This window comes from Hypanus sabinus, chromosome 6 (assembly GCF_030144855.1).
Source record: "Hypanus sabinus isolate sHypSab1 chromosome 6, sHypSab1.hap1, whole genome shotgun sequence".
NCBI classification, from domain to species: Eukaryota; Metazoa; Chordata; class Chondrichthyes; order Myliobatiformes; family Dasyatidae; genus Hypanus; species Hypanus sabinus.
In genome coordinates, this window is record NC_082711.1 from 149,419,979 (window position 1) to 149,429,854 (window position 9,876).

The 9,876-nt window shown below is 41.3% G+C and overlaps 1 protein-coding gene across 2 annotated transcripts in view; it reads right to left on the minus strand.

Annotated features, from left to right (window-relative positions):
- The window catches only part of galnt17 (polypeptide N-acetylgalactosaminyltransferase 17), a 457,606-nt gene extending 451,576 nt beyond the window's left edge, over positions 1-6,030 (minus strand). Inside the window, exons 1-2 of one of the 2 annotated variants that reach the window (XM_059971405.1) lie at positions 5,841-6,030; positions 5,054-5,356 (exon numbers count right to left, since the gene is read on the minus strand). In XM_059971405.1, the coding sequence (XP_059827388.1) occupies positions 5,054-5,288 (235 nt within the window). In that variant the 5' untranslated portion in view covers positions 5,289-5,356; positions 5,841-6,030. Of the gene's footprint in view, positions 1-5,053; positions 5,404-5,840 lie in introns of those variants that run through there. The other variant, XM_059971406.1, reaches the window with a different exon arrangement.
- Between the last annotated feature and the right edge of the window lie 3,846 nt (positions 6,031-9,876).

Sequence of the window (9,876 nt, forward strand, 5' to 3'; positions counted from 1 at the left end):
ACTCGGGCTTCCAGGCAGGTACAGGTATTGATTTTAACCAAAATGTTGGTCAAATTTGATACCTGTACCCAAATGAAAGCCTGAGTAGAGTTTATTATTCTAGTGGTTTATTATTCTTGTGGCTTTCTGGAAATTTACATAAATATTGATAAGTAGTGGTGTGTAGTGACTCTGTAGTCATTACTATTGGGACAATGTATAATCCTGTTCATGTTCTATAGTCTTTCAATTTCCTCTTTTAATTCAGTATATTTCTGGTGTTTTCCATTACTGATTTCTGTATGTAATGTGCGTTTGGAATGACTATGTCTATTAAGTAAGTTGTTCTTGCTTGTTTATCCTGTAACATTATATCTGGACAGTTATTATGGATTGTCCTATGTGTAATAATGGATCAGTCAATATATAATCTGTTGGACGCTGATTCTAAAACTGGATCAGGATTGCATTTATAGTAAGGTATGGTGTCTTTTATGGGTTTGTATTTTAAATCAAGATTTTGGTGAATGATGCTTATCAATTGAATGTGCCTGTGTAAGTGATCAGATTGAGTTAAATCGTTGCAGGGCACTGTAATGAGTTGGATTCTAGTTTCTAGCTTCTCTTGGTATTTTCTGCATTCATGGCCTTGGATTTGTTGGTCTTTCATTATGTATTTTTAAAATCATTTTTGTATTAATCAACTTGTCCTGTATTGCCACTGATTCAGAAAAGCATTCATCACCCAGACACAGTGGTGTGAAGAAAACAACCTCTCCCTCAATGTTGCAAAAACAAAGGAGCTGGTTGTGGACTACTGGAGCAATGGAGACAGGCTCACCCCTATTGACATCAATGGATCTGGGGTTGAGAGGGTGAACAGCTTTAAGTTCCTCAGCATTCACATCACTGAGGATCTCATGTGGTCTACACATACCAGCTGTGTGGTGAAAAAAGCACAACAGCTCCTCTTTCACCTCAGACGGTTGAAGAAGTTTGGCATGAGTCCCCAAATCCTAAGGATTTTCTACAGGGGCACAACTAAGAGAATCCTGACTGGCTGATTCACTGCCTGGTATGGGAACTGTACTTCCCTCAGTCATAGGACGATGCAGAGAGTGATGAGGACAGCCCAGCACATCTGTAAATGTGAACGTCCCACTATTCAGGGTACTTACAGAGATGGGTGTGTAAAAAGGGCCTAAAGGATCTTTGGAGACCTGAGTCATCCAAACCACTAACTGTCCCAGCAGCTACCATCCGGGAAGCAGTACCACAGCATTAAAGCTTCCTCCAACAGGCCACCAGACTGATTAATTCACACTGATACAATTGTATTTCTATGCTGTACTGACTGTCCTGTTGGACATAATATTTGTTCCAAATTACTATAAATTGCACATTCAGACAGAGAAGTAACATAAAGATTTTTACTCCTCATGTATGTGAAGGATGTAAGTAATAAAGTCAATTCAATTCAAAAGGTTTCCAACTGTGTGCCAGGCATTTGAAGCTCCTTGTCAACATCTAGTCTGCTCAGATTATGGGGATGATTATTGTTATTTTTATTTCTTCTTTTTCTTTCTTTGTGTATTTGCAAGATTTGTTGTCTTTTGCACACTGGTTCCCCACCCTGGTGGTGAAGTCCTTCATTGATTCTATTATGGTTATTGGATTTATTGCATATGCCTGCAAGAAAATGAATCTCAGGTTTGTATATACTGAAATATATGTACTTTGACAATAATTCTTTCTTCAAACTTTGAAATAAGTTGCCAACATTCAACTTTCAATCTTACAATGGCACTCCCTGTGATCAGTGGAACATGATCTAGAGAATAAGATAAAGGACCTAAGTGCAGAGCAAGAGAAAGGTGCACAATGAAATCCTGAAAAACATAGACCACTTCATAAACTTAGAGGATACTTTTTAGGTATACCTGTACATCTGCTTATTAATGCAACTGTCTAATCAGACAAGCACGTGGCAGCAACTCAATGCATAAAAGCATGTAGACATGATCAGGAGGTTCATTTGTTGTTCAGACCAAACATTCGACTGGGAAAGGGCTGTGATCTAAGTGACTTTGACTGTGGAATGATTGTTGATGCCGGACAGGGTGGTTTGAGTACTGAAGAAACTGCTGATCTTGGATTTGCACACATAATGCTCTCTGGAGTTTACAGAGAATGATGCAAAAAAGAAAAATAAAGCACATCCAGTGAGAGACAGTTCTATGTGCAAAAACACCTTGTTCAGGAGAGAGGTCAGATAGGGGTGGTCAGACTGGTTCAAATTGACAGGAAAGGTGACAGTAGCTCAAATAACCATGCGTCACAACAGTGGTGTGCAGAAGAGTGTCTCTGAAAGCACAGCACATCAAACCTTGAAGTGATGGGCTACACCAGCAGAAGATCATGAACATAGAGTCTGTGGCCACATTGTTAAGTCCAGGGGGTACTTCATAAAAGCAGCTACTGAGTATATATCTTGGGAACCGGCTTTCTGCAAAGGCAGACTTGGAAGTGAAATTCACCACCAGCAGAAGCTTTAATCAATTAAGGAAAATAGGTATTTAAAGAACACAAACTCAGAGCTCATGTCTGTCAGTCAGAATGTCTTCCTGTACCCTTCTTAGACCTGTGTAAACTACAGCAGACCCTCTGAATAATAGGTAAAATACCACTGGCACTGTTTCAGAAAAATAGTCACAATCAGGATATGCTAATTAACTTCAGTGCCTTCTTCCAAGCCAGAATTGCCTACATTAAGGCCTTAATAATTCTTGATATCCTATGTTGGTTTGGATACATCAATCACATGCCCAAAACCAGACTCCCAAAGCAGACACTCTATTGCAAACTCTATCACAAGAGATCATAGCAGACAGAGATAAAATTTGAAAACTATTCTGAAGGCCTTTCTGAAATCCCCACTGATTCCTGGGACCCTTGAGCACTCTCACGACGATATTGAGAACACTGAGGCCACGAGTTGGAAGCACAGAGAGCTGTGCAGCAGCAGAAGGATAGCACCACTTCCAAAGCTACTCACTCAACTTGTCCACGTCATCTGCCTTCTGCACTTCCCAGACTGGTTCATTAGCCACCTCAGAAACTGCAATACCAGAATAGAAACAAGTTTTCCTTGATGTGGAGGGAGTGCTGAGGACAATTATTTAATGGGAAAGAGTTATTGAAAAATCTGGCAGTTAATGGGCCTTTGGTGTCTGCTACCTATCTTTATTTTTGTTCATTTCATTGTAGAATTTTCATAGGGTTCAGTGTATATTCAACTAAATTTATCATGTTTTTAGTTATTCAAAGTACTTTTTATTTGGTAAAATTATTTAAATTAACCTAAATTATGCCTTAATATCTCTGAATGTCTTGCTACTTCTATAGATATTGTCACTGATTCTGGAAGCAGGTTCCACCGCCTGAGGCTTGGTGTTCATTCGGGACCCAAGAGTTGGGGAACAAGGGATGGGTAGTGTGTAGCAAAGTTAGAAAGTTGAAGAGAAAATATATTGCAATTATACAGGGTAACAAAATGGGGAATGATGAGCAAAGTGTGTCAGGAAGGAACAAAGCAAACAAACATAACAGAGAAAGGTATTTAGATAGAAAATGAGTAGGAGAATATGGGTCTAATGCAGGAAAATTGGATGAGTGTAGGCTGACATTATGGTTGGAGTGAATGAGGTGGAATGAAGAGAGTGTTTCTGTACTATAAAGCTCTATGGCTCTCAAAATTTATCTCCAATTAAAGTCAGAACAGGGAAAATGACAAAAAGGCAACATTGAAGGCACTTTATCAGAATGCATGCAGCACGCTTAGCAATATACTGTAGATGAATTAATCACAGAAATAGATGGATGACCTTGATCAACTAACTATTACAGGGTTGTACTTGTAGAGAGACCAAGATTGGGATATTTAGTGTATAGAACAGATAGAAAATACAAAAGGTAGAAATGGTAGCCGCAATATAAAAACTGGGGGAAAATACAAAGGAAGAAGGGGAAGATCTCGTAAAATGAAGAGGCAGAATCATTTTTGGCAGCATCAAAATGCAGCAAGAGACAGATAACATTGGTGGGCATTGTCTGCAAGTTCCTAATGGTAGTGCCAAATTGAGCATAGTATAATTTATGAGATTAAAAGCACAGGTAACAGAATTAATATGGAGTGTGCGAAACAACTTTGTTTATTACAGCATGGAGGATAAGTGTATAGAGCGTAAAAGAGGTGGTGGATTGAAGAATAACTCGGGAACAATTTAACTTGGACTTTCTATTATGCCATCAGAAAGAGTTAATTAGTAAACTGGGAATGCAGAGAAGAGTGATCATAATATTACAGAATTTTACATAAAGACTGAAGGTGATTTAGCACCATCTGAAAAAATAGTTTAAGAACTTGAACAAAGCAATTACATTGGTTACTGGCTATGATAGTAGAATAGATTGGGAAATAATTTTAAATTGTATGGTAGTATGTGTGAGGAAAAATTGTACATCAAGTTCCCTGAAACAGTAACATAGTCATGGCAATATAGCCTTCTGAGCGAGTGATACACTTTGGGGATTATCCCCATCTACCTAAGAGGGAGCTGGATCTTAACATCTCTTCTGAAAAGCGGCTCATCTTTTGAATTGCAATATATTGCAAGTGCACAACCTTGTGGGCCGAAGGGCCTGTATTGTATTCTGTGTTTCTATAGTCTCCAGTTACCATTGGACTTCTTTACCAATGGTCCCCGATCTGAGTCAACCAGCTATCTGTGGTAGTATGCCATAACAAGAATTCCTGTGCGCCCACCTCCCACTCCTCGGACCTGGAACGGGAGTAAGCTTCCCTCCATTACAAGGTACTGCCTACGAAAAGAAATCACCAATCTAATCCCAGTTTAGGAATTGGGCTTTAAAGCGACAAGAGTGTTATCCCTGAGCCATAGTTGTCACCTTGGGGCGTCTGCGAGTTTTCAAAAGGGCTAAAACGTTGGGTATTGAGTGCGTGACGGAGGGGCCGCTGTGGAAGGTGTGAGCATTTGGAAGGTGTGTCCCTTACCATTTAGTTGACGGTAGACGATGTCCTCCAAGAGAGACAATCTCTTCAGCACTGCCTGCTGGACAGGAGCCGCGCCTCGGTGTGTCAGGTTGCTGGACTCGGCTCGGCTCTGCGCTGCCTGCACCGACTCCCACCCCTTCAGGGGAACCCTGCACCTTGCCAGGAAGAGCAAGAAGCCGACCACGGCCACGAGGTTGAGAACCAGGAGCCCCTTCACCCTGCGAAGGGAAGCCATCAATACCCCTGAGTGCGGACGAGAAGTAACTCCGGGAACTGCTGCGAAATCAATCAGGTCGATGGCAGCTGGAAAAAAAATTCAGAGTTTGAAGTGGGCAAGGCAATTGATTAAACCCGAGGAGTCGCAGGGCTGTGAGATCTCATGACTTGTCGTAGACATTGGGCTCCCAACTTGGCAACCTGTCCATCCGCCTCAGCGCAGAGTCCGTTAAACAGAAGATCGCGGTCGGTGAGCTGGAGTTTCTGCAAGTGACTTTATACACAGATTTACAGGTGGTTAATATTACAACACGGGATCGTGTCTTGTTTAACGTTGCCGCCCGTCAAAAAAATAGAGACTGCTTCAAGTACTGGCAGGGCGGCTGCTGCATTCAAAGAATATTTCGGTAACAACGAAGTGAGGGATCAAGAACTGCACAGGTTACTATTAGTTAATGTCCCAGGAATCTCGGCTAGAAAAAAATATTAGACCGCTTCCGATTAGAACATTTCCCAAGTTGACCAGATCGATACTGTAAATGACAAATGGAAGGAAATTGACTTGACCTACGCAGGCTGGCGAGATACCGGCTGTACTGCAGCAGAGACACTCTCGACTTTCAAATACCCTCTCGTTCAGTTTCCAGAAAATAAATCCACGGCATGTGTGTCTTCTGGGCTACATCAGTCTCGGGTGGGTGAAGACTTGATTCCCGAATGCGTGTCAATACGCTTCTTCCCCTGGGCGGTCTCAGATCTAAGAGTAGGGGAGGGAGTGGTAGGGAAGCAGGTCATGGTGCTCTCCTTGAAGGCAAGCGGATCTGTCACCCATAGTATGGAGACAGTTCTACGGGGAAGGATGGATGCAGCTGGTTTGGAGCTCCGTCTCCAGCTTAACGAATTCTGCTGCGAGGTGGGATGGTATGGAGGAAAAGCCGGAACGGATCCCGAGCGGATTGTAAAATAAAATCCGGACTGGACCCATAAGGGGGAAAAATAAAACTTAAAATTTAAAAAAAAAACCTGCAGGCCCTGGAAATTTGAAACAAAATGTAAAATGCTTGAGATATTCACCAAGTCCACCGGCATATATGGAAGGAGGAACAGTGATTGTTTTTGATTAACGTGCCATCTACAGACAGTGCGTTCAAAAGCGTTTGACGGCGGATTGAACTCAATAAAGGTGCCAACAGTTGTAAGGCAAACGCGCAAAAGCCAACTTGCCATGGTTCCTCAAGGAGCAATGAAGAGAAAACATTTATGACAGTTATGTGACAGATATTAAACAGGACACTCAGGAGAAATTCCTTAACTTGAGGAAAGGCTAATGGCGGAAGAATCTAAAAAAAAAGCCTTTCTCCGGACAATATATCTGATGCATTGTCTTGTCATAACCAAATACTTTTTTGTGATGACTGGTGAACGCCTTTGAAATTCTGAATTTTTGCCAGCTGCCATCGACCTGATTGATCCTTCCCATCTGTTATTTCCTTTGTCTTTTAATTCCTAATTTGCTGCAGTGCACAAGGTACCACACTGACTTTATCAAACAAGACATTGCTCTATTACCAATGGGGTTACAAACCATAGAAACAGAACCTATACCACAAGAAAATTAATGCTGAAAATATGAATAACCTGCTAAAGGCTCTGTAGGGAAACTTTTCTTCCCCTTTGAAGAGTCACAGTGTACATGGGTTCTGAATTATCCCGAAGACCCCTCCAAAAAGATTCTTGGCTTTGCTACCAGAAAACATCTGAATTGGATTGATGGGAATGGCCAGGAGATCCAGGAGCAAATTTTCTCCAAATATGATTGGATTGGAAACTCCACCATATCTCAAGGAAAAACAAACAGCTCAAAGACTGAGATCTAACAGAAAATCGGTAATCTACAGGCAGGTAATAAATGGAACAAGGGCCTGAGGTCCAGCAACTCACTGACAATCATGACATCCACATATTTTTCAGTATGACCAGGACCATATATGACCCAAAAGAACAAAGGGACCACCTTTTGAACAGCCAAAAATGGAGGAAAGTTTATCAAGTTCAAAACAACAGTCACCAGAAGAAACACTTCATAGAAATGTTCAACCCTGTCTCTGCCCTTGATATTAGCATCCCTGATTGTACTCATATTAACCATTCAAGACATAAACTTAGCAGAGAGCAATTTTGGTCACAAATTTGCAAATATCACCTCCCACATCTGGAAAGTAGATGGTAGCCTCAGAGACACTGTAACTGACCTGCTTCAAAATAACTTGTTGCACCTCGGTATTGCTACTAAAGCTGATGCCAGGCTGTGCTGGAGACCCTGGTTCGATCCCGACCTCGAGAGCTGCCTGTGTGGAGTTTGAACGTTGTCACTTGTGACCATGTATGTTTCCTCCAGATGCTTCAGTTTTGTCTCATCTCCCAAATATTTGCAAGTCAGTACAATGCCAAACTGACCCCTAGGGTGTAGGTGGTGTTGTTGAATGGTAGAAACTGGAATGCGGGACAGGAGCTGATAGAATGTACTGTAGGTAAAATAGCATTAACATAGGGAATAGTATAAATAAGAGGTTGATGATCAGCCTGGATTCATTCCACCAAAACGCCTGCTTCCATGCTATATATCCCTCGGTGTTTCTATGACTCTAAAGGAGACAACACCAATCTGGTACCTGCAGGGGCTTTTCTGCTGGCTGCCACAAGAAAGGTCACTGGTCATCACATCCCTCAACTGACTCTTTCAGTGGCCAAAGAGCTGCTCCCAAATCTCAGAGTGGATTCTGTCAATCTAGAGACCCAACATGTAGAATATCATGCATCAACTCCAAGAATAACTGAGAAAATATCACCAACCACTATTCGAGGTTGTTTTGAACCTTTTTACTCCATACTGCAAGAGGGTCTGGGAGCATCCTTCTCAAATATGACACCCATAGGAATTTCTCATCTCCTTCATGATGCCATGCAGACCATAATCTTAACTAAATTATCGACAGCAAACCCACTCTCATTGTGCCATCACTGTGTTGGTTTTCTCAACACATTGCTGCACCTCATCTCCAACAAGATTTTTGCATGAAAGCAGCTAATCCAAAGAGCCCAGGAAACTTTAATCTTTGTTGTCTTCACTCCAGAACCAATGTCAATGTCAGGGCATATTCTGGAATACAGCAAATATTAATTTCAACAGCAACCTGTATTCAGACCAGAATGTGAATTATAGATTGAGTTTAAAAAGCAACTCAGAACAATGGTGTTCTTGGAGCTGCAGACTGGGGGCAATTGCAAACCAAGAAACATCCCAAAAGTCTGCATATGCATGAATGCAGCCCAAAGTCAGTAGTGATTAACATTAATTTGGGGTGTCTGGAGTGTTGGTGAGAAGATCTAGTTGTTTGAAAATTATGTGTAATTCAAAGGAAGCATTGTAAGTACTTTGTAACCATAGAATTGTCCTGCCACTTTGGCATATAAAAATGTCATGTAATATTGGGTTTGGGGGCCTCTACCAAGAGTGTCTCCAATGATACCTGCTTATTGTGCTGAATAAATATCTCTTTATCACCAGCTTCAATGTATCCCAGTGACTTTGTTCACAGTCACAACATTCAGCATCTTCACTCCAGACCCACTATCAGCCTAAACTAATGAATCAAAAAGTAGCTCATTACTGATACTTGCATATGTGCATGTACAAGGACAACAGAGTCATTGTTGATTTATTCACTAGAGTTAATGAACCAATTGGCATTAACTTTAAACAAAGGCCCTTTACAACCTTCCTCTCCCCATACCCTTCTGCCATATAACTACACCCTCCCATTATAGAGACCCTGAGCCACTTCCATACTTCAGTGAAGACAGAAATTCATCATCACCTTTGGATGAAAAGCAAAAGTGTTTGAAGATTAAAACTGCAAATGGTCTGTGAGCAACCCTGATTCATGGTATCTGTGTGAACTACTAAATGAGACACCTCAAAGTACTATATATTGATATATATACAAAGTAATATCAATATCTTTTATTCTGCAAAGTCTTTCAATTTCATGGGATAATTTTAAGGAGATTGGAGGAATTGGGAGGGGGGGGATGTGAGAGATAGCTTTTTTAAAAAATCCAGAGAGTGGTAAGTGTCGGGTGGTAAAGGAGTACGCATTACATTAGGGGTATTTAAGGGTCTCTTATATAGGCACATGGATGGAAGAAAAATGGAGGGCTACGTGGGAGAGAAGTTTTAGCTTGATCTAGGAGTAGGTTAAAAGGTCAGGACTGCATAGTGGGTAGAAGGACCTGCACAGTGCTATATTGTTCTTTACTCAGTGTATGTTTATGCTCTACTGCTCCTGTAGCCCAGCCACTTCAAGTTTTAATGTGCTGTGCATCCAGAAATGCTCTTCTACACACCTCCGTTGCTATTTGAGTAACAGTTACTTTACTGTCAGCTTGAATCAGTGTAGCCATTCTCCTCTGACCTCTCTCATTAGCTCAGAACTGCTGCTCACAAGAATTTTTTGTTGTTTTTGCACCTTTCTCTTGAGAGACTATTCTGCATGAAAATCCCATGAGATCAGCAGTTTTTAAGAAAAATGACCCCATCTGGCACC